Source organism: Myxocyprinus asiaticus, chromosome 9 (assembly GCF_019703515.2).
Source record: "Myxocyprinus asiaticus isolate MX2 ecotype Aquarium Trade chromosome 9, UBuf_Myxa_2, whole genome shotgun sequence".
NCBI classification, from domain to species: Eukaryota; Metazoa; Chordata; class Actinopteri; order Cypriniformes; family Catostomidae; genus Myxocyprinus; species Myxocyprinus asiaticus.
In genome coordinates, this window is record NC_059352.1 from 43,831,274 (window position 1) to 43,855,920 (window position 24,647).

The 24,647-nt window shown below is 40.9% G+C and overlaps 1 protein-coding gene across 2 annotated transcripts; it reads left to right on the forward strand.

The window, feature by feature from the left end:
* Positions 1–14,282: 14,282 nt before the first annotated feature.
* acp5a (acid phosphatase 5a, tartrate resistant) lies at positions 14,283–17,350 on the forward strand. Of its 2 annotated transcripts, none has more exons than XM_051707754.1 (6): positions 14,283–14,336; positions 15,065–15,155; positions 15,767–15,966; positions 16,311–16,435; positions 16,527–16,872; positions 16,951–17,350. In XM_051707754.1, exons 2-6 carry the CDS (start codon positions 15,065–15,067, stop codon positions 17,194–17,196), a joined length of 1,008 nt encoding a protein of 335 aa, XP_051563714.1. In that variant the 5' UTR covers positions 14,283–14,336; the 3' UTR covers positions 17,197–17,350. The 2 variants fall into 2 exon arrangements, with proteins under 2 accessions (XP_051563714.1, XP_051563715.1); XM_051707755.1 differs by lacking the exon at positions 14,283–14,336 and adding an exon at positions 14,837–14,899.
* The last annotated feature ends 7,297 nt before the right edge of the window (positions 17,351–24,647 follow it).

Genomic DNA, 24,647 nt, shown 5'->3' on the forward strand with positions numbered 1-24,647 from the left:
CGTTGTAGGGTTTGCTGACATTACACAAAGTGTAAAATACGGATTGGCCCCATTCACTTCCATTGAAAGTGCCTTACTGTAACCCAGATTTGTGCTTGTTTTTTGTTGTTGTTTTTTTTAAGAAAAAAAGGGGCAAGTCAAAATAAATGTTTGTGATAATCAATATTATGCCACAAATGCTGTCGATTGAGCTTAACTTGTATTGAACTTGACATTCCTTGAAACTGTTTTCGTTTAACAGGGAAAAGTCATAAACGGCTTATGAATAATCCTATCGGCACATGTCGATTTTTGCCCATTACACCACCTTTAGCAGTGTTCTAATGTGCACAAGAGTTGTTTATGAATGTTTTAGTTTTGATGTCAAAAGCAGAGAATAACTGGATCATTTAAAATCTCATGTAAACATGGTTCCCTTACGACTCAGTACACTTGACACTGCATTCTGCTAACGCATATAGAGAGTGTCCTTCTACACGACCTAGCTGAAACCTCTCTACAATAATGGCAATATTCTAATATTGGCTATGGTGTTTGAGCCCTGCCCTTTCAGGCACGAAGCTGTCCGCTATAAAAGCATGTGTGCAAACACCATTCCTCGAATTTTCTTCTTTCACAACAGCGATTCATCTCTCGTCTAGAAACCGTCGACATACATGAGTCAGTGGGCAGGATCTTCACCACAACTAGAAGACTCTCAGCTTCCCTGCAGTGTTCCGGCAAACATTTACTCCACATTGTCACTTTGCTGGTGAATGCTGGTATATCTAACTAAAAGAGCCGCTTGCGTCTTTTTAAAGATGTCGTTCCGTAAGTGTTTTCTTAAGCGAGGGACACATCCCGCTGTCGGATCAGCATGAGAGCTGCATTCACTGTCTGGGCCGGACCCACGCAGAGACCGCTCTCATAGAGACAGACTGCCCTCACTGTGATGGCATGAGTCTCAAGATGCTTCACTCATGAATCGCCCTCTTTCTGAGGGGTGGTTCAGCTTCATGCGCCCTCCCTCCCGCCTCTACTGTGACACCAGAGGGATCACACGAAGAGGCATGGTGAGGTCGAGCAGGATGAATTTGAGGTTGACCTCGTGGCGGCATATGCCCCGCGAACCCTCACTCTCCATGCCAATACAGTATGTGCGTGACTAGCTTCGGCCCTCTGTAGGAGTGCGCCGCCTCGTCACGTTCGACGGTTCTGAGACTGGGGATGATGTTATGTGTCTTGCTGCATCTGGCGAGTGTCAGTGGACGACATCGCCACCCCTTCCTCCAGCGAGGGTGAGGAGCGTGCACACACCACTGTGCTTCGCATCCTTTCAAGGACGATTGCAGAGCTCGTTTTCGAGTAATCTCCAGAGAAACCTGAAAAATCTCTCCTTGATGAATGGTTTGTGCAGTCCAGATGCTGTCAAGTGACCACGTTCCGCAAATCTGCCCCGCTCTTCCCGGAAGTTCATAACAAACTGACAAAATCCTGAAGGACAATAGATCTGAAGGACGCGTACCAATTGCACTGCGTTACAGGTGGCTATTTAGATTTGTGTTCGAGGGAACTGCGTATCAATTTAAAGTCCTTCATTTCGGTCTGTCTATGGCTCCCCGCATGTTCACGAAATGTCTCTGTGGCGCTCGCCCCATTGAAAATGAACGGTGTGCATGTTTTGAATTACCTCAGCAACTGATTATTACTAGCCAATCAGAGGCACTACTGAGTGAACACAGACTTGCTGCTTTGCCATATGGAAAATCTGGTCTAAAGTCAACTGGGTAAAAGCACACTTTTCACCAGCCATTAAATCTCCTTTTTAGGAGTTCATGCGCGAGCATCTCATGAACGAGCGCATATAGACCATTCTTCAGTGTCTGTTTCAGTTCAATCTGAAAAAACATTACCACTGAAGTAATTTCATTTTCATGTGCATCACGGTGACTTGCCACTGTCTGGCTGCTCTAGCATCATGGACAGCGCCAGCCTTCTACCAACAGGGTGTTATGCTGGGTCAAGTTTTCAGAAGAAAGGGGGGGAAATGGACGCCAAATGGACTCTGCGCACTTTGCTGAATTTTCGATTATTCTCATGTTATAATCTGGTGAAATTTGATACACCCAGTTACACATTTGTCCTTTGCAAAACATGGCAAAGAAGTCAAAATCCTCGGGCTCTGGAGATATTAAAAGACACTTACTTGTTCAGGATGAAAGCCCCGACAGGCCTACAGACCGGGGACTCGATTTGGATGGCACGGCGGGAGAGGAAATCCAGTGTCAGTTGTCCAACATGTCGATGATGTTGACAAAGATTCTTGCTGACTTGGAGGATCTCCCTGTAATACATCGATTGATCACGGCAATGGAAATAAAATTCTCTGAGTTGGGTACAAGAGTGTCTGATGTTGAAAAACAAATCGATTTTCTGGAATCTTCAGAGAGTGAATTATCCGCTGGTCCGCCCGCGACCAGGGTTGATTTGGAACATCTCCTTGAAAGGCTTGAAGATCTTGAGAATGGAGGCCGCAGGAATGGCATGCGAATTGTTGGAGTTCCTGAGCATGAGGAGGGCAGAGATATGGTGAAATTCCTGGACGAGCTCTTCCCGAGTCTGCTCGACATATCAGGCCACAAGCTGGAAATTGAGCGAGCTCACAGAGTGCCAGCTCACAGATCTGCTTAGGGAGATAGGCCCAGATCGATTCTGGCCAGATTTCTGAGATCATCCGATAAAGATCTTGTGTTGCGCCAGGCGAGGAGCAAAGGGAAGCTTTCTTGGAAGAACCATAATGTTTTCTTGTTCCCAGACTTTGCGAGTTTGACGAGAGAAACGTGATCGGTTCAAGGAATGTAAGAAACTCTTACATCAGAAAAAGTTCTCATTTGCTCTGATGTTTCCTGCCAAACTCAGAATAGGAACGAAAAATGGTCGCAAAGTATCACATGTCCAAATCTGGCAATGTCTTTTATAGAATCAATGACTGAGTAAACCATTGGATGTTTCTTATGTGAGTGGGCCTGACTCGCTGTACCTAACTCTTGAGGAAGCTGGGTGAAATTTTGGGTTTTTTGCGTTGGCTCCGCTGTGCGGCTGGAGCTTGTTTTGTGAATAACACTTTTCCTTAAAGAAACTTTTGCATTGATGGAAGATTACATTTGCATTGAAGTTCCTGGCCGGTTTGAGAGTGGACACTACGGATGACCGCAAAATATTTACATGCGCACACAAAGGATGTCTTTTATAAAGCTGACGGATTGTGTAAGTCATGGTATTTACTTTTATGCAGCCTCCGAGTGAATTGACTCGACCATCCGGGGATCCAGGATGGCGGTTTTGTTTCTTTTTGTACTTGTTCCGCCTAGCGGCTTGGAGCTTGTTCTGTTGACTAACACTCCTTTGGAACAGCTGTGGATTAATCTGTCCGTTCTTCGTGCTTATTCCTCCTGCTGGCTGTAGTTTTTTTTTTTTTTTTTTTTTTTTTTTTACACGGGACATTGGAATGATTACGTCATCCGCTGAACTCATAACAGCTGGCTCACGGAACATTAATTTGTCTGTCCGAGGAATCTGAACAGTTTTATATCAGCTGGAATTTGTTTTGTGGAAGATCACACTTTTGAGACAGTTCTGTGAATGAATCTACACATTTTTTGTGTTCATTCTTCCTATTAACTGGGTTTATTTCACAAAGTATTTTCTGTTATGTAATTTTGCCTCACAAATTTGTGAGGCAAAATTGAGCAATCCGATGGCAAAGTTGTCGTGGGGACTCGTGAGCGTTCATGGACCTTTTGAGTTTAAAGGGATTGTCGCCGGTTGGCGCTGTCGTACGCAGGGTTAGTGCGCACGTTTTTCTTTTTTCTGTTTGTTTTGTTTGGGGGGATGTTCGGGGGTTGATTGTTTCACTAATGGGGAATGTGGTCTTCATAATTTTGTTTTTCACACACAATTATTTTTTTTATTATATCAAAATGTCAAATGTTAATATGAATAAGTTGTCTCTCCACATGGAATGTGAATGGGTTGGGGCACCCCATAAAAAGAAGGAAGGTTATTACTTAAACGTAAGAAATATGATATAGTGTTTCTTCAAGAAACACATTTCTCCCCGCAGGAAGCTGAAAAATTTGGGAAGATATGGGGTGGACATGTTTTTTTTAGTGCTGGCTCAAGTAAGAGCAAGGGAGTCATTATATTGATTAATAAACATTTACAATTCAAATTTCTCAAACAGATTAAAGATAAATTAGGAAGAGTAATTATTGTTTTAGCTGAAATTCAAGGGCAAAGTCTGATTTTGGCTAATATTTACGCACCTAACATTGATGATCAGGGCTTTTTAATAGATCTTGAAGGGATGTTGCAAACCGCTGGCACCCCTCATGATATAATATTGGAAGGAGACTTTAATCTTTTGATGTCAGTCCTTGATCATAGTGAAGCTAAAGTGTGTAATCCCCCTAGAGCAACATTGACGCTTCACAGGATGTGTAAAAATCTTGGTCTTTTGGATATTTGGAGACTTTTGAACCCATCCGGTAGGGACTATACATTTTTTCATCAGTCCATAAGATTTATTCTAGAATAGATTTTTTTTTTTTTGATATCCAAATCCCTCATTTCATCTGTTGTTGATTGCTCAATTGGAAACATTTTAGTCTCGGATCATGCCCTGGTGAGTTTAGAGGTGATGCCACATATAGAGAAAAAGAAATCATATAGTTGGCGCCTTAATGTATCCCTTTTACAAAATCCTGATTTCCAACAAATGTTAAAGACTGAAATCAGTGTTTATATGGAGACCAACTGGTCCTCAGTATCCTCTGTGAGCGTGGCACTTAAAGCGGTTCTTAGGGGTCGGATCATACAGTATGCCTCATTCATCAAAAAATCCAATGCACGAGAACTTGTGGAGTTGGAAGGAAATATTAAAAGTGCAGAGCTGAAGCGCCGTATGTCATCTGATGGCCTCAGAGAATTGACCCGATTGAAATATAGATATAATACTATTTTGTCGTGGAAAGTGGAGTTTTGGTTATTCAGGGCAAGACAGTCATACTTTGAGTCGGGTGACAAAGCAGGGAAGCTTTTGGCTAGATATATAAAGCAGAGAGAGTCTCTTTCTATCATTCCCTCAGTGAAATCTGCTGGTGGTGAAATATTTACCTCGGCCATTGATATTAATAATGATTTTAAAGAATTCTATATTGATCTTTATAGTTCCACATCTTCATTTACTGATGAAGATATTAGAAACTTTGTGGAACCATTAGATCTTCCTAAACTGACGACTGAGCAAAAACACTCTCTTGATTCTGAGATAACCTTGGAGGAGCTTAACGAGGTAATTAAGTCCCTACCTACTGGCAAGGCTCCGGGGCCAGATGGTTTTGCCGCAGAATTTTTTAGATCCTATGCTACAGAACTGGCCCCACTTTTGTTAGAAGTTTATACTGAATCATTAAAGAAGGGAAAACTTCCTCCAACCATGACACAAGCCTGGATCAGTCTGATTCTTAAAAAGGACAAAGATCCAAGCCAGTGTAAAAGTTACCGTCCAATCTCCCTGATCCAACCAGATGTAAAAATATTGTCAAAAATTTTGGCTAACCAATTAAGTAAGGTTATGACATCTCTTATACATATAGATCAGGTGGGGTTTATTCAGGGCTGCGCTCTTCTGATAACATCAGGCGTCTCATCAATATCATGTGGTCAGTGGCGAATGAACAATCTCCGGTCGCTGCCATCTCACTTGACGCCGAAAATGCGTTTGATATGGTAGAATGGGATTATCTTTTTAAGATTTTGGAAATGTATGGGTTTGGGAGTACATTTATTGGTTGGATTAAGTTACTTTATAGACACCCTGTAGCAGCGGTACAAACAAATGGATTAATTTCAGATTATTTTACTCTGGATAGGGGCACTCGACAGGGTTGCCCACTTTCCCTGTTATTGTTCTGTCTTGCCCTGGAACCATTAGCAGCCTTGATAAGAAAGGAGGATGATTTTCCAGGGGTGACAGCGGGAGGTGCGGCGCATAAGCTTCTGCTTTACGCAGATGATATTTTATTATTTGTCTCTGAACCTACTAGATCTATGCCTTGCCTCCACAGAATTATTAATTCCTTTTCCAAGTTCTCAGGATACAAAGTCATTTGGTCTAAATCCGAAGCTTTGGCGCTGACAGCGTACTGCCCAGAAACGGCTTTCCAGCCAGGCGCCTTCCAGTGGCCCAAACAGGGCATTAAGTATTTGGGGATTTTATTCCCAGCAAATTTGTCTTAGTTTGATTTAGTTAGTGTTAATTTTGACCCTTTAATAAAAAGTTTGAGCGATGTCAGCAGGTGGGCTTCATTACATTTATCGATGATTGGGAAGGTTAATGTTATTAAAATGAATTGTATGCAAAAATTCAACTACCTGCTTCAGTCTCTCCCTGTAGATATCCCCCTCCTTATTTCAAGCAGTTTGATAGCATAGCGAAGTCCTTTATTTGGAATGGTTAGCACCCCAGGTTAAATTTCAATAAGTTACATAGGCCAATTGTCAAAGGAGGGCTAGGCCTACCCAAGATTTTGTTTTATTATTATGCGTTCGGTCTTAGACATTTGGCTCATTGGTCGCTTCCACCTGAGAGAGCCCCTCCCTGGTTTTGTATTGAAAAGGAAGTTCTTGCCCCTATCTCGCCACTGCATAGCCTTTCGATTAAACTAGCCGCAGAGGTTAAGTCGCACCCCTTTATTTTGCGTTTGCACTTGATATGGACAAAAGTGTCCAGAGAGTTTAATTCTGATATTTATTTAAATGTTGCCTCGAGCATATGGCAGAACCTTAAACTATGTATTAATAAGTCCCCTTTTTGTTGGTCAGATTGGATTGTGAGGGGGGTTAATGCACTTGGTGACCTATATGAGGGTGGAGTATTGAGATCTTTTGAAAATTTGGTTCAACATTTTGGCATTCCCAGATCTCAGTTTTATAAGTATTTACAGCTTCGCCACCTACTCTGCACTATTTTTGGGAGTGGCACGCACCCCCCTAAAGCAGCAGGTGCTTTGGGAGAGGTGATTGCTGCTTTTGGAAAAGGCCATGAAGCATCAGTGTATTACTCCCTACTAATTCAGAGTCTGGGGGATGGAGCCTTGACTTCTCTAAAGAGAGCATGGGAAAAAGATTTGAATTTGGTATTGGAGGATGGAGTGTGGAATAAGATTCTTAAAAATGTCAAGTCTGTATCTAGAGATGCAAGGGTTCGCCTTATGCAATTTAAGATTTTACATAGATTTTATTGGACCCCCTCTAGATTATATAGGCTTGGTCTTAAAGACACACCCACTTGCTGGCGATGCCAGTCAGAAGTTGGAGACACTACCCATGTCTTTTGGGGGTGTGTTAAGATCCAGGAGTTTTAGTTGAGGGTTCAGAGGTATTTGTGCGACATTTTGAACACTCAGGTTTTGCTTTGTCCCAGACTCTGTATTTTGGGTGATGGGGCGGTCATGCATTTAGGGGACAATCATATAAAAAACTGGGTTATGACCAGTCTCATGATCGGCAGGCAAGTAATTTTAAGGGGTTGGAAGTCAAATGGAGCACCCTCTTTTTCGGAGTGGTGTGTGGAAATGGGGAGGGTAGCTGCATTTGAAGAGGCGGTAAGTAGAAGGCTGGGGTTGAGGGACTTATTTACTAAAAAATGGGGCAAATATTTAGTTTTTTGGGGGGAATCTCGGGGAGGGGATGTGGAGAGTGTAGTTTAATCATGTATGTTTATTATTTTATTTGTGTGTGTATGTGTATATATATATATATATATATATATATATATATATATATGTATGTGTGTGTGTGTGTGTATATATATATTTATTTATTTTATTTTTTTGGATTGTATGTTGTGGGACCACAGGGGTGTTCGTTAGGGGTCAGGGTGGGATTGTGTTAGTAGGGTTTAAATGTAAAATGTTGATTCATTATATATGTGTTGAGTCATGCACTTGAATCAATAAAATGTTAATTACAAAGTTTTCAGAAGAAAAGGGCTGACCACAAATGCATCTAACATAGGTTGGGGTGCGGTGTGTAATGTATGCCCAACTTTCGAGACCTGGACATGTGCGAGACGGCCGTGATATGTTAACCGCCAAGAGCTACTGGCTGTCTTTCTAGCTTTGAGAGCTTTTCATTACGATTTTGTGAATCACCACATTCTGATTCGTTCGGACAGCACAACAGTAGCGGCGTATATGTGTCACCATGATGCGCTGGCAAGTATGCGTTTCCCCCGGTGCACCACCTCCATTCTGTCATCAGCAATGTCCGATTGGACACGAAAACAGTTCTGTTAATTGCGCCGAAATGGCCCAATCAGTCCTGGTTTCTGGAGATGTTAGAAATACTGGACGGGCCTCCATGGGAAATACCGCTGAAGAAAGATCTCAAACACAAGGCATGGTTTGGCATCCCCAGTCAGAGCTGCAATGCCTACACATGGCCTTTGAACGGAGCACAGCGGACGAACCAGAACTGGCTTGTTCGGTTATGAACACCATATTACAGGCTAGGGCACTGTCCATGAGACGCCTTTACGCACTGAAATGGAATGTGTTCACTAATTGGTGCTTTTCACACGGCAAAGAACCAGTGAACTGCCCCATACCTGAAATTCGTACATTTCTTAAGAGCGATCGATGCAGGGTTCACTCCATCCATGCTCAAAATTTATGTGGTGATTATATCTGTGTATCACGCACCTGAAACCGGCACCTCTATAGGAAAACATGATTTAATCATAATTCCTAGGGGGTGGGACATCTACGTAAATCCTACTGGCACGGCCACAGCTCCGACTTGGGACCTAACTTGGTCCTAAAAGTGCTCGCTGTGCCTCCCTTCGAGGCTCTGGACTAGGTTGATTGCATGTGCTTTCTCTTAAGACCTCATCACTGCTGGCTTTGACCTCAGTAATTTGGGTTAGCTATTTGCAAGCACTGTCAATTGATAATTCATGTCTGGAGTTAGGTCTGGGCCCGTCAAACCCAAAAAAGTCTATGTGCCTTAGGTTATAACCACACCCTTCATAGTGCAGGTGGTTCACCTTCAAGACTTTTTCCCTCCATTTAATTCGAATGAGGAACAGTCCTTGCATTTGTTATGCCCTTTGCGAGGGCTACACACGTTGAGCGCACACGCTGGTTCAGACTCTCTGACCAATTTTGTGTGCTATGGAGGACACATGAAAGGAATGTCCGTCTCCAAGCAAAGACTTTCTCACTGGATCATTGATACGGTCACCCAGGCTTACAAGTCGCAGGGTGCATATTGCCCAATTGGTGTTAAAGTGCACTCAATTAGAGGCGTGGCCTCTTCATGGGCATGGACGAACAGTGTGTCCTTGCAAGACGTATGTTTTGCAGCAGGATGGTCTTCTCAAAACACATTCGCAAGGTTTTACAACTTAGACATAACATCTCTCTCAAAACAAATCCTCTCTCTAGAACGCTTGCTATTTTATTGTTCAAATATATACTTATGCCTCTTTAAAAACTGGCTCACTGTCCCTGCGGATGCGACAGTTGCATTTCGTCCTCTAGTGGCTTATGTTTAATGTTTGAGTTGCTTGTTACAGATAAGTTTCGTTATTAGGGAGAAGATATATGCGGATCGCGATGTCAGATCATTCACCTGCCCCGGTGTTCAGTCTATCAGTGCAGCACAACAATCAGCAAAGGAAGCGGGACAACTGTCCACATGTTGTAGGAAAAATATCTGCTTGTTTAGGGTGACAATATGTCCTTACCCCGAAAGGGACTTTAAAAAAGTCAGACCGGAATTTCTAAATCGCCTTAAATGCCCGGGATTTGCTTGTTTTTACATTGAAGTGCTCTCTGTAGTCAGTGTAATTCATTGTCATCCAGTCGAACCCGTATCCATTTAATTTTAACCAGCTTTGCTTGTCTACCTCAATCTCAGCGCCCGCTGTGCGTGTGATAGAGGGAGTGAGAGTGCGCGCTCTTATTCAGATGACCGTGAGAACAAGGCACTTTTTGATAAAACAAAACAAGTAACTCTGAACAAGCATTTCGATTATCACAGTAATTAAGTCTGAAAATGTCTTTGTATCTTCAGCTTCAGTGAACTTGTTTACATTCAGCTGATCTGTTCGCTGAAGTTTGTTAGAGATGGATACTGTTTGATATACAGTAGATATACATAACTTGCTCGGGCTTTCAAGAAACAGGAAAAATTCCAGACTTTAAATAATTACATGTGTAGGACTTTTCTGTTGTAGGGATGTACATGCAGATTTCAAATATAAAATCAGTGACTGAATGACTAATGTTTACTCGCTGAAATTAGATGGTTTCCTATTAAGTCAATAGGGACATTGGAAGGTTTGGGCATAGCAATATGGTGGCACAGTGGCTTCACTGATATGACGTCATGAGCAATCCAGTTCTATATATATCAGTGGTGTAAGGATATAAACGGCGTAAGAATAAACCGGTCGACACGGACTGATTTTTGCAGATTACTCCAGGTTCGGGTTACACGTAAACACCTTTACGGGCATTCTTACTGGTTTATCCAGTGTACAAAAGTGTTGTGTGCATGCCTCTTTGGGTTTGACGTCAAAAACTGAGAATAAATAGATTTCAAATCTCAAACGCGGTCCGATTTGTGTTTTATTTTTATTTTCTTTAAATACGCTTACTATGCCAAAGCGTTGTGTTTAAAAACTGAACGTGATAACTTTTCAGTAGCATTGGCACATGATGTTATATCTTGTGGTATCTACAGTGGCACATGCCATAAGACATAGCAGCATGTGCCAATGGCACGAAAAAAGTGTCTGGTAGTGACTGACACATGCCATTGTATTTTGAGATACTTGGGTGACACTTGTGGAGTCGGCAGCTTAGACAGGCTACTTCATTAGGGGAAAAAAGGTAAGTGGCTTGTTTGATATCGTGAGTGAGTGCTCCTAGAGGTACAGTACATTCTAATGGTTTGTGGAATTAATGTCTGAAACCAAACATACTTCTGTGCTGTATGACTCTACAAACTGAAAGAACAGACAGCTCCATTATCTGTAAAACTAATAACTTAATGGTTTCAACCTGAAAGAATGAAACTTAATTCACTTTAAAACATTCACAGTCTCTTCACATTCACTGCTTTTGTAAGTGGATAAAGAGGTTATGGATGTGAAAGGTTCTAGCTTGTATATATGAATGCAATTAAATTTCAACATACAAATGAGGTTCATATCTTTTGAGTTATGTTTGTTTTTAACATAGATTTTATCTATGAGCACATGCTGTGATCTATGAGACCCAGAAAGTGGCCTTCCTCACACCACCAGCTCTGATGTCAACATTCAAAACTTCTTCTAGAAACAGGTTTTTCCAATGTTGTTCAGAATATCAGTGATGCTGTTATGTGCATTGTATGTATTTGTTTTTTAAAGAGTTGAACCATTTTTAATGTATCTGTACTTTCTAGGGTACCACTGTGAGACCTCTGCTGACATGGACATGATGGCATTTTATTTTCCTCTTGTAGAGAACACTTTATTTGATGTTGTGTTCTTGGTTAGGGAGAGGTGAAATGTACAGTTCTGTATTTGGAAAGGCACTAACATCTCCCTGCAACAATGCATACCTCGTATGTGCATTGCTTGTTTTTACTACAGTATAATGTACATAAATCTGTGTATTTAAGCACTCGTTCTCTCTTAAGCATTTGACAAAGGCTCACACATAATATCTATGTGTGTGTGAATGGGTAAAGGCATAGATAACATCTCCGTGTGTGAACACATAATCTCTCTTTGTGTGATCTGATGAAGATAGATAAACACATGTCCCAAACTTAGTCTCCCACTTTCTTCTCTTCTTCTTGACCTCAACCTCGACTCCCAGAAAACTGGTACTGTGTTCTTATTGACACACTATTTACACACCATGGCACCCAAACTCTATTACCAGTGATAAATTATTTTACATATACATTTCTTGTGCCCATGTCTGCTGGAAAGGTTATATATAGTAATGGAAGTACTGTTGGCTAAATGGAGTCTCAATGTAGGAATGATTACAAGTTCATTTAAAATACAGATAAATCGAAGATAATGAATATGTGGTTAAATATTGGTGGCTTTAAATATAATTTATGTAAACCATTTGGAGGAATGATGGATTAAGATATATATATTTCTCTTTTGCTATTCTTTTTTATAATGTGAGAGGAATGGAAGTATACATTAAAAAGTATGCATTAATTTACTTCTGAAATAGACAATGTGTTAACAAATGGATATTAATATTTTTGTCATTCTGTATTCGCATTATGATGGACAGCCTTTTGGTTTTAGATGGCATCTCTAGATGTTTACACAGAATTGTGAGGTGCCAGTTCATAGAAGTCCAGGACACTCGTGATTTCAACTGTAGGTGCCTTTCATATGTAATTCCAGACAAAGGACAAAAGGTGCCACTGTATAATCTTGTCATATTCCACATTGCTAGTCTGCAAGTGATCTAAGACCAACCTGATTGTAAATTCTTGGTGGCAGTTGTCCTTTTTCTCTTTTTACATTACAGCCACCACTCTACATAGACTCAGAAGAATATAATCACACATTGGTGATTACAATGACATCTCTTAACCACACAAATATAATGAAAAGTTAAGCAGTTTAAATAGTTAGGCTGTCAGAGCACAGTGACCATTAAGCAAAGTAATAAAAGACCAACATGTGTTATTAAATGACAATGGATTTATTACAAGAAAACGAAATGCATTTCATGCATAATGCGTGTAACAGCGGAACACGAGACAGACCTGTACTACAATGTAAAAATCCTTTTTGTTTATCTATTCAATTTAGGTGCGAGTAGCCTGTCAACCAGACTTGCTTCTAATGACCGGAAGTGCCACTGGATGTGCCCCAAAATCCAGCGGCATGTGCCACAACTTCTAGTGGCACATGCCACTCTCGAATGGGTGCCACCAGATGTGCCACAACTTTCAGAGGCACCAAAACGTAATATGCCATACCACTAAATGTTAATACCCCTTCTCCATCTACAGGTACATCACCGTAAAAATCTCTCATTCAGAAGTTACACGTTTGTGTTATCTGTTCTGATTTGGTCAAAATATTACAAAATGTCTGTGATGATCCCGTCTGTATGAATGTAAGAGCTGATTTTAACTCATGAAGAATACACAGAAAGCAACAGAGGCATATTAGTGTATATTAATAATATGTTTACATTGCAGTCTGATGGTGTGAATAAAGTCTGTGCTACACAATCTTATGATGTGGTGTTTATTGTCTAACATTAATATATACACACAAAATGTATACTATATATTCACATTATAGTGCTTTTTTTATTTATTGCAATGTGTTACATGATATGCATACCTTTATACAGCCTGGGTGTTATGAACAATATCATCCTATGTGCATTTCCAGTTTAATTGTATCCGAATCGATGGTGTTATCAATGTAACTGACATGTGTACAGATAACTGACATGTCTAAATAACTGAGCAAAGACCCACAAGTGTTTTAATCCCTGCTCTTCCCCCTTTATTGTTGCTTGACTTTGGTGAAATGTAGACATGTCACTTAAAAGCTAAACTTTATTGAAAGAAAAATTACATTTAGGCTCTGGTAATGAAACAGCAGTATCACCTTTTAAAGATTTATAAATGGAAATTTTTTCGACTTTGCCACATCCCACAGCATAGCACATTGAAGGTAAATGGAATTTTGGTTACAAACATGGTGGAATGAAACAGGTCAATACCACTGCTGTCTTTGAAGTCTTATTTGTCTGAATGCCCTTAATTCCAGATTGATCTTTGTCTTCATCTAAGAATGACTGTTGGCGGAGAAACATCCAATCAATGAAATGGTAAATTTAGTCTTGAACTGTTTATTGTTTTGTTTCCAACTCATAATATTCACAGTTGGTCAAAGTTTGATTAGTTCTACATGTACTGCACCAAAATTCCATTCCCCCTTTAGTGAATTCAATAGATTTTAGAGTAGTTGATAGATATATTTCCATGGTGACAGATGAAGAGAAATAACACTGAGGTGGAAAGGTTGTAGTCTTACTGGGAGTGTTTGAAACAAATGCATTTGTCACATGCGTCTGGGGTCATTGAGTCAGTGGGAACATGCTTTGGGAGCATGGCTAGTCACACACATACACACCCATTCTTACTCCAACAAAGGGACCTTATATATAGTGGGTAAGAGGTATCAGAGCAGGCAGTAGGGTGATAACACTGACAAGGATACTTCAAGGACTGAGCCACTCATTGTGAGTCTTCTTCCTTAACTCTAGATAATCAATAGGTCACAGTTTATAGTCACAGGGCTAAATAACAATGTTTATACTCTTTCCTTATTTCTGTTATATCCAAGGGACTTTCAGAGTATTTCTCATTCAATTCTGTTTGAATTATACCATTGATGTATCACTTAAACTATAAATATATTTCCTTATTTCACTATAATTAGAGAAACTATGCCTGCTTGTGTCTAAACAGTCCAGATCATGCAGAGTTGTGCTCTGTACTCATGATGCATTTTATTTAAAAGACTGATGTAAGAGAAAAGACATTCTTTTTACTTTTCTTTCCTCAACTATCCTGATCTGAAATCAGCAAAAACATGTGAAAAGCTACCAGATCCAAAAGGATAGTTCGCCTCTGTTTTTTACCATCCCATTGGTCAGTTTGATTATTGAGTAAAAGACAACAGTTGTAACTGAAATCAGGGTGTGGCTTACTGATTATCAGAAATGGTATAAATAAAGTCGTACCCTTGCAGAAGGGTATGAGGTGTAGAGAGAGGACCATTATAGAGCATTAAGCTGCTGGTGTAGGTGGTTTTTTTGGTCAATGATTTGGAAATCAATGGGCAGTTTTGTTTTGTGCATCTTCAGTTCTTGTTTTTCTTGTGTTTGTGTTAGAAAGGGGGTGATTTACCACCAGTATGGTGTAACTTTTTTTTTTTTTTTTATATATATTTTTTTGTTCTTTACAGATGGTGTCACCACTACTTTTGGTGTTTTTAACTGCTCTCCCTGTGGTCCTCTGCTACCATTCCTCTTTCATTGACCTGGAAGCTAAAGGAAGTAAGTAGTTGGTACATGTAATGCTATCAAATCTTAATGTTGACCTGCTGTCTAGTAGTTGTTTCAAATCTTGGCAATATTTTTGGGTGGCTGTATTGCCTTATTCCCAGTGGACTGTTTTTAATCTCTTGCATTAATGACGCTCCTTGGGGTGCCTGGGTAGCTTCGTGTGTAAAGATGCTGACTACAACACCTGGAGTTGAGTTTGAATCCAGGGTGTGCTGAGTGACTTCAGCCAGGTCTCCTAAGCAACTTTATTGGCCTGGTTGCTAGGGAGGGTAGAGTCACATTGGGTAACTTCCTCATGGTCACTATAACGTGGTTCTCGCTCTCGGTGGGGTGCGTGGTTAGCTGTGCGTGGATGCTGTGGAGAACAGTTTTCTCCACACGTGTCATGTCGCCACGGTAATGCGCTCAAGTCACGTGATAAGATGTGCAGATTGACTAACAGTCTCCGACATTGAGGCAACTGAGATTTGTCCTCCCTCACCTGGATCGAGGCAAGTCACTATGCCACCATGAGTGCTTGGAGTGCAGCGGGAATTGGGCGTTCCAAATTGGGAAGAAAATCAAAAATAACAATGCTCCTTTTTTCTTTTTGGAAATCTCAGGTAACAAGTCCTCTATCAGATTCCTGGTTGTGGGGGACTGGGGTGGTCTGCCATATCCCCCTTATGTAACTCCTATAGAGAAGGCCACTGCACGCATGATGGCTAAAACTGCTTCGCATATGGGGGCTGACTTCCTTCTAGCTCTTGGTGACAACTTCTACTACAAGGGTGTCAGTGACGTCAATGACCCTAGATTCCAGGTTTGGCTTCAGCACTTGAGTCTTATGCAGAATTTTATTTTACCTTTTGCTGTTTGCTCCTTTGAAATGTAACCGACTGGAACTTTGTCCAGCACTATATCCTCTTCTGAAATGCGTGAACCGAATCTGCCCTCTTATTCATGATTTGTGGTTTGTTTTATTTCCTCAAACCAGGAAAGTGCTGCACCACATACTAAACTATCCACAAGTCCTTTTTACAAATGTTTGTGTACTAACTTGTTTCTGTGAGACCAGGCTGACTGGGTTGTCTGAGTAAACCAACTTCATTCTTGTCTGGCCCTTGTCTGTCTCTTCCACTCACTCCCTCCCCCCCATTCTCAAAGGTCACTTTTGAAAACGTCTATACTCAAGATTCTCTGAACATTCCATGGTATGTCGTTGCTGGCAATCATGACCATGCAGGAAATGTCCTTGCTCAAATTGAGTATAGCCAAAAATCAAAGAGATGGTAAGTCTGGTTTTTCAGGCCATTTTGCTACTTTTGGGAGGGGGGGAGCTACTCCATGTGTTGACTTGCCTGAATGTTCTTCATCTCCCAGGAATTTCCCCTACTACTTCTATGAGATGAATTTCCGCATCCCTCGAACGGACAGCACGATGACCATTATCATGCTTGACACTGTGTTGCTGTGTGGAAACTCTGATGACTTCCTCGATGAACAGCCTCGGGCTCCCCGAAGTGGTGTTCTGGCCAACCGACAACTGCTCTGGCTTCAGGAGCGATTGGCAAAGTCTAGGGCCGACTATCTCCTGGTGGCTGGCCATTATCCTGTGTGGTCCATATCGGAGCATGGCCCAACTGACTGCTTGGTGAAGAGATTAAGACCATTGCTGAAGAAGTACAAGGCCACTGCATACCTTTGTGGCCATGACCACAATCTACAGGTAGACCTTTTGCCTCTCTAAATGTATTGTTATTCATTTAAGACACTTTACTAGGGTATTCTCTTGTGTTCCTTGCAGTACTTTAAGGAATCTGGCATTGGTTATGTGGTTAGTGGAGCTGGTAACTTCATGGATCCTGATGTGCGCCACCGCAATCGTGTTCCTCGTGACTACCTTAAGTTCTTCAACGGTGATGCTGCCACACTTGGTGGCTTTGCTCACGTGGAGGTCAACAAGAAGCAGCTGACTGTTACCTTCATACAGGCCAGGGGAACCTCTCTTTATCAGGCTGTTCTTAAAAGGCGTGACTTCCAGAGAAGTTGAAGAGTTTGAAGTCATTACCACAAAGTTTTTATCACTTTGGGCAGTTACCCAGGTCTTCGCTTAATCCTGTGAATTAGATGTGTGCCAGACTTGGGAAAAGAGTTATTATTGTAATCTTTAAGTATTTATAAATGAGTTTTTAATTTGACTTTAACCAGTAAATGTTTAGGTGGTTTTGGAGAACCTGTAAAAATTTTAAAGGATTAAATTACTCTTAAATTACTAGCATGGTTTTCTTGTCTACTTATCAGTAGGTGTAAATGGGCTTTAATGTACATACTCTAAAACTTTATATAAATGCGGCGCATCAGTGAGTACTAAAGGTGCACAAATTAAATTTTTGCTAATTAAAAGTTTTACACCTTACAAAAGTTTGAGCTGTAGTTTAGGGTTGAGCCTGGCTAGTACCTGGATGGGAGACCTACTAGAGAAAACGAAGGTTGCCGCTCACCCTGCGGTCTGTGTGGGTCCAAGTTCACCAGTATAGTGACGCGGACACTACAGTTTTTTTTGTTTTTTTTTTAAAAAAGGCACTGCCTTTTGGATTAGACTTTTAAACTGGGGTGCTGACTCTCTGTGGTCATAACTCCTGGGCCTCTTCTCATAAAGGGGGGTGTATAACCCTGGTGTCCTGGCCAAAAAGGTTGAGGAGATTCCCCTATACTATGTAAAGTGCTTTTTGACAGCCCAGAAAGCACTATATAAATGTAAGTAATTCAGAGTCCGCATCTGACATCATAGCGACTCCATTACTCATGAGGCACTATATTCACTGCCTGAGAAATCCAACATAATCATTGTTCAAAAAAAAGACTTATCGTATGCTACATGTAATATAATACCACAGCTATAGATTGTGAAACTAAACATTTCAGTTAGCTTAAATTTGGCAACCTATGTGCCATGGAATTTAACCACAATATTACAAAATCTTACATATTTACAAACCTTACAATAACGTATGCACACTAGCAATTCTGATGGAAAAATGTGTCCTGAGCAGGTTTGAGTACATTTAGCTAAAACCAACTTTCCTAAAACATGTCTTTAATGCATGATTGTTTTTCTTTAAACATGTTCATTGAGTATGTGAAGCAGTCAAGTTATTGTCATAACTATAGTGCTTCTCGCCATTTCAAAGCCGTTCGCAATAACAGCCACCCACTGGGGACTCTTTCATGGGCAGACTCATGACACCGGCCGAGAGCTCAAGTCGCGGCTGTCAGTTCAGTGTGCAACAACCCGTGAAAATTTGTTTGGATTGGACAGAAGAACGTTCATTATGGGTATGTATGGATAAAAACGCAGACTAAAAATAACAAAACAGAAGATAAACATTTGCTAAATATCCAGCTAAATCCTTGCTAAAATCTAGTGCCCCTATAACTACAAGTAGCGACGATACCAACTACATTTTTCAGTAGCTCAGCTGCTTTTAAAACCATGTAGCTTTTCCTGTAGCAAACTACTTTTTTAAGTAGTGCAGAAGTCAAACTTCTACTGGCAAAACATCTGACAAATTTGCAGTGTATTCTGGCTGCTGCTCAAAATCAGATAGTAGTACAGTAGTAATGGCAGATCACAAATTAAAATAGTGCATAAACGCCATCCAGGGGTGTTACTTGTTTGAGCCCCAAATTATTTCATTTGAAATTGCAGGTGAGTGGATCTGTAGTAAATGTTGGTTATTGCAGCGGTTTTCTTGTAAATTTAATGAGATTCATCTGGCATTCAGAGCGTTATGCGTTAAATATGCTTCATCTGAAACGCGCGATTCAAGCCTGTTTTCACAAGTGTTGTGCGAGGCATCAGAAAACCACGCGTGTGATGCATTCTGCTCTCTCCTACTGTATCTCTGGAGCGTGTTCTTCGTCTGGGCTTCCCTCTATATATTGGTGCTTACCACAGAACCAAGGGTGTAGATTTGGCTTGAACATTTGGGGGGGGTTGCAGCGTGAAGCATTTACATATTTCCATTGATCATGGTACAAATAATGGGGGGGTTGTACTTGCTTGTTTTGATTAATGGAGGGTTTTCTCTCCCCCATCCCCACTGGAATCTATGCCCCTGCACAAAACTACTGCGATCCATTTGAATTCTTCTCCACTGTCTAAAATGCTATGGAAGACATCAAACATCTCAAAATGGCTAAACAGCACTGATGAGGTAAAGACTAGCTACATTGCTTGAGTTAGTTAAGACAGAATCTGACTCCATTAATAATTTAATCTGACTCCAATTATATTAGACCTCGAATTTAGAATGAGATTCCAATTATTTTTGATTATCAATTGAGATCTAATCTAGATTTGGTTTCTTATCTAGATTTGGATACTTGATTATTCTAGTTAATTCTATACTTTTACATTGCACTCATTCATTTGGATTCCTTCCCTAGCGGGAATTCCCCTAAGGGCTGGGGAAGCCGAGGCTTCACACTCCTTTACGTCATCCTGACGCGGAGCTGACGTATACGGCCCCAGCTCCGCCTCCCCTGTTAGTGCATTGCACAACCCACACCGTCCCACTGTATTACAGGACCCATCCACATACAACCCCTTTAACAATTCGGGAAAAGCCGGCCAATTTGTACCCAAAGATAGTGGATGGGTGAGGCGGGAAATAACCATAGCCTCAATTTTATGTTTTTGACACCGAAATAGAATAGTGACAGTCACAGCAGGATAATCGTAAATATCCCCGTGCACAAACCTCACCTTCACCCGATTATTTGCATCCAATGTCTCATTTTGAACCAAGTATTGATGAATGGATGTTTGGTTACAACCTGAATCCAGGTTGGATTCTATACTAATGGGTATTTGGGACATCCTGGCTCGATCGGGGGCGGCCTGTGGAGTGCTGGGGACCCGGAGCAATGTCCGCACCTCCATCACCAGGCATTGTTCGTGGATGTGTCCCAGCTCCCCGCAACTCCAACAGACCGGCCCAAACCTCACACCCACACCAGTGGCGGCAGCTTCCCCCACCTGAGAGGAAGAATGGGTAGGGCCGGGGGAGAGAGAGACAGGTGTCCGGGGGAACGGGATAGGTCAGAAAGAAGGAGGGGAGGTGGTGGGACCACAGAGAGAGAGAGAAAGCGGGGTGCTCTGGCCCACCGGGTACACTGCTAAATGGTCCTCTGCCAACTGCACTGCTTTATCCAGCGACGCCGGTCCGTGGCACTGGACCCACTCTGCAGTTCCTTTTGGTAGTTGGGAGACAAACTGTTCCAGTACCATGAGATCGATGACACCCCCGACGTCGCTGGGCTCCTCAGCCAGCACCCACTGCCGGCAGGCGTCGCAGAGCTGTTGAGCAAAGGCAAACGGGTGGCCAACTTCGCTCGGCATCAGGGATCGGAACCGCTGCCGACCCGCTGCAGGATGGCTTTCTTCAGCTCAGGATACCTCAGAAGTTTGTCGACCGGGATTCCAGAACTTGGGCCATGCGCTCGAAGACCTCTGGAAAGGCCTCCGGGTTATCTTGCATCCCCATCTTCATCAGTGTCACATGGGGGTTCGCTGCTGCCGGGGTCGCGGCATATATAAAACTCAAAACTCGTTCGCTTTACAGTGCAACGGTACAGCTTCACACGCACACAAACTCAAGGCTCCACAATATAAAAGATCAACGGCAGCGGCCAACAAACATGCAGCTTCTCAGCTGGGCTCTCTCTCTTTCGGTGGACTGGGCTGTCTTTTTACCTCCCCCCGACTCTCACTGTGAACATGGAAACAGTAATTAGTCACAATTCATTTCAGGTGGATGTCCTTTTCTCTCTCCCCAGTCGGGCGCTCGATCACGCCCTCACCTCCACGGTGTAGTATTTGTAGTATTTTAAAGATTCAAGTGTTGCAAATTAAGTGCAAAATTTTGCAAAATTAGCTGCAGAAATAAAGGGCATCTTGTGGAGCACTTGTTTCTGTTTCACACATGAAAATTAAAGACTGAGCAGAAGCTGGTCCTTGACTAAATTATTTAATCAATGACAATAATGCCAATTGTGCATGTGCACAATTTTAGTTTTTTACTCTGTGCTTGTGCATTGTTGGATTTAAATTTATCCAAGTGGCTTGAGTGTTTTGATAACGTTCACGAAAATTCCTTCAGATCCATTCAGTGGTTCGTTCAGTGACCATTTCTGGTGATGCCACCTGGTGATGTCTTGTGTGAAATGAGTTAGTCACTGAATCAAAGATCAAAATAAAAAATTTAAATCCTTTAAAATTTGTATCTGTACGGACCTACAAAGAGACATTAGTAGAGGTTTTATGCATTATAAGAACAAAGCAAATCTATAATTTCCTTACAGTTTGTGAGCTGCTGAGCATGACTTACATGACTTATATTATTTCAATAACATCCGTATGTTTTTATTTATAAAAAAGCATGTCTACATAGTAATCTGCTTAAATTGGCAAAAAGAGCCGATCAGACTATTACCTCACAAATATAATGTGAAAAGCATAACTTAATGAAGACTCAGGCACTGATATAAACTCCACTTACGTGTGCTTAAAAGGATTGTCCTTTGTTTTTTTTCTGCAGTGCATTTCACTTAATGCTGCCAATCAACAAAGATATGCCAATAAATATCTCTCGTTTGTGTGTTCCTCATCTCTACATTATTCATTTTGATCAACATCAATGCCGATACAAAACATGGATAAATGAGCACTGTTGAAAGCAACTTTGTAGAAATGAATGGAGCCACGTTGATTAGTCTGACTGACGGCCTATTACGTAAAGGTTTTTCGGCTCATGAAACTCACCTGTGGTTGGCTGGATGGTTCCTCAATCAGCCCAAAGTAACAATACACAAAGAATACTGTACATAATCCACCATTTGGACTTGGTATGGGCTTAGCTTGGAAAAGTGTGGGGGACCGAATCACCTTTTTTAAAGAGTGCAGGGGACTTATCCCCCACGTCCCCCCTGGCTGCTATGCCCTTCGGTCACACTTTATCTGTATACAGGAGGTAGGCACACCCCAGAATTTCTCTAAATTCTCAAAACTGTGTTATGTATTTTACAGTTAAGGTATTGAGACCTTCGTACCAGTCACACTGTGACCTTTTGAATGATATGAAACGTGAATAGCCACACATATAATTAGACGTTTGTTACCTATAAGATTTATGTGTGTTTTAAGGTGATTTTGAGCTGAGAGGGACAGGAGGGAAGAACAGATGTGAAAGACAACAACGGGGCAATTCTTGCTCAGTTGGGTGTGAGATGGTATCTTTGCGAGAATGTTTCTATGCTGATTTTCTCAGAGATCATACATTTGCTCTTTGCCTCCCTGGGGAGTTCTGTCCTTTGAATGCAAACACCTTGGCACCCTGCCTTACAGTTACAATGCTCTATTTTTAATATTGAAAAATTAAGCTTTTTATAGCCTACATATTATTATTATTCACAATATATGAAGTTTGAGACACGATGTACAGATGAGGGACGTTTCCGTATTGCCGCATTTTTCTTTGCATGCCCTCACTTCATTTAAAAAAAACATAATTATCAGAGGAACACGGAGGAATAAAAAAAAAACTATCGATCGGCAACTATCGGCATAGATTTTTGTAGATAACCGATAGTTCTATAAAGCAACTATCGGCACCGATTAATCAGAAAAACCGATATATCGGTCTACCTCTAGTCTGGACCTCTAAGATGTATGGAAAATTATGGACAAAGTTTTCCTCCTGTTTAGTATTCTGTATGACTGTTTAATAAAGCAACTGGCCTTGTTTGACTTCAATATTCCTAAAGATTACTAAAATCATTAAAAGCCTAATGAAAGGAAAACAATATCTGTTATGGAGTAGGAAGAAACATTTTTACAAGCACAGTCCCAACTCAATTTCTAAGAAAAGTGGTCTACTTATGGGTACAGTCAGAATCTTATTCTAGTCTCATCTAATCTTATAGTAATTACATTTATTTTGATTTCAAATAGCACATTAAATTAAGAACTCTGTGTCAAATTCAAAATGTTACAGATGCTTAGATGGAAAATAACTCAGAGTGGTAAAATACTTAAAATACTTCAGAATATAATTTAACATAGTTTAAATCAAAATACCATGGTACTGTCACAGCAAGCTACCTTTTTTTTTTTTTTTTGAAAGGCCATTGGGAGAAACTTCAGCTAGTGAGGTCATGTGAATACTTTAAGCCTAGAGATGCATTGTATCCCATATTTACATTAAGGCTACACAAGAAAATTTTGAAATGTTGCTTCAAGCACAAATTTTAGGATACACATATAGGTGAGTAATGCTAGTCATTTTTAATTGATTAACTAGCCTGCTATATTGTACACTTTATCAAATGTCTATATCTGAGGTTTTCTCTGGAAGGCAGAGATTGGAAGTAATGAAGTACAAATACTACGTTACTGTACTTAAGTAGATTTTTCTGGTATCAGTACTTTACTTCACTATTTATTTTTCTGACAACTTTTTACTTTCACTCCTTACATTTTTTACACAAATATTTGTACTTTCTATTTACATTTTCAAACCAGGCTCGTTACTTTAATTTTAATCTGTATTTGGTGGGATGATCAATATTATTTCTTGTCATTGTGCGCCTTTTTTCATTTCCTGGCTATCACGCACCACAGACATAGGCTAGTCTACGAAGCTACCACGGAGCAAGGCAGAAGGCAACAAGAATAATGGCTAATGTTATGGATGAGACAGAGGGAGTAAGCGATGTCGACATGACTGACAATAGAGACATTCCTGATCACCCGTGGTCATATATGAGGGAGATGTTAGAAATTGTCGGCGTCAAAAAGGATTCCTGGCAAATGCGCTGCGAATTGTGTCAACCTAAAAGCACGAAGTGCTGGCTTTCAAGAATTCGCCGTCGAATTTGAGAAAGCACATACAGGTAAATTACATGTTTTATTGTTATCTCTTTCTTGTCATGAGCCAATTCAATGTTTTCAGTAATAATATTCTATTTACTAATGCAGGCTGTGCCTGCCACCTTCTCAACCTGGTGTCTACAGTTGATGTCTTGGAAGTCAATTCCAATTCAACTTACAAGCGGCTCTCCCGCTCAGCGTTTTCAAAGTGCTCAAGTCTGTGGAACAAAAGTGCAAGATCCACCACAGCTGCTGAGATAATTGAAGAAAACTGCAAACTCCAGCTCTTGAGGCCAAATGATGCTAGGTGGAATTCCCTTTTCCTAGCTGTGGAGAGGATCGTGAGAATTGTGAGGGAACAAGGAGAAAGAGCCATTACAGCTGTCTGCAGTGCATTAAAATGTAAGTACCACTTAATTTTCAGAACATAACCTATTGATTTCAATATGATGCAATATTATTTAATACATCTTTGAACGTTTTGGATGGATTCAAACTGACTTTAATAAATTTCTACTGTGTATGAAAAGTTTTTTTTAAAGTATATATGAAATATACATTAATCTCTC

Coding starts and splice junctions, on each gene's coding strand:
- acp5a (XM_051707754.1), top strand. CDS start 15,065: ATGGTGTCACCACTACTTTTGGTGTTTTTAACTGCTCTCCCTGTGGTC. Junction 15,156..15,766: donor TGACCTGGAAGCTAAAGGAA/GTAAGTAGTTGG, acceptor TGGAAATCTCAG/GTAACAAGTCCTCTATCAGA. Junction 15,967..16,310: donor TCAATGACCCTAGATTCCAG/GTTTGGCTTCAG, acceptor CCATTCTCAAAG/GTCACTTTTGAAAACGTCTA.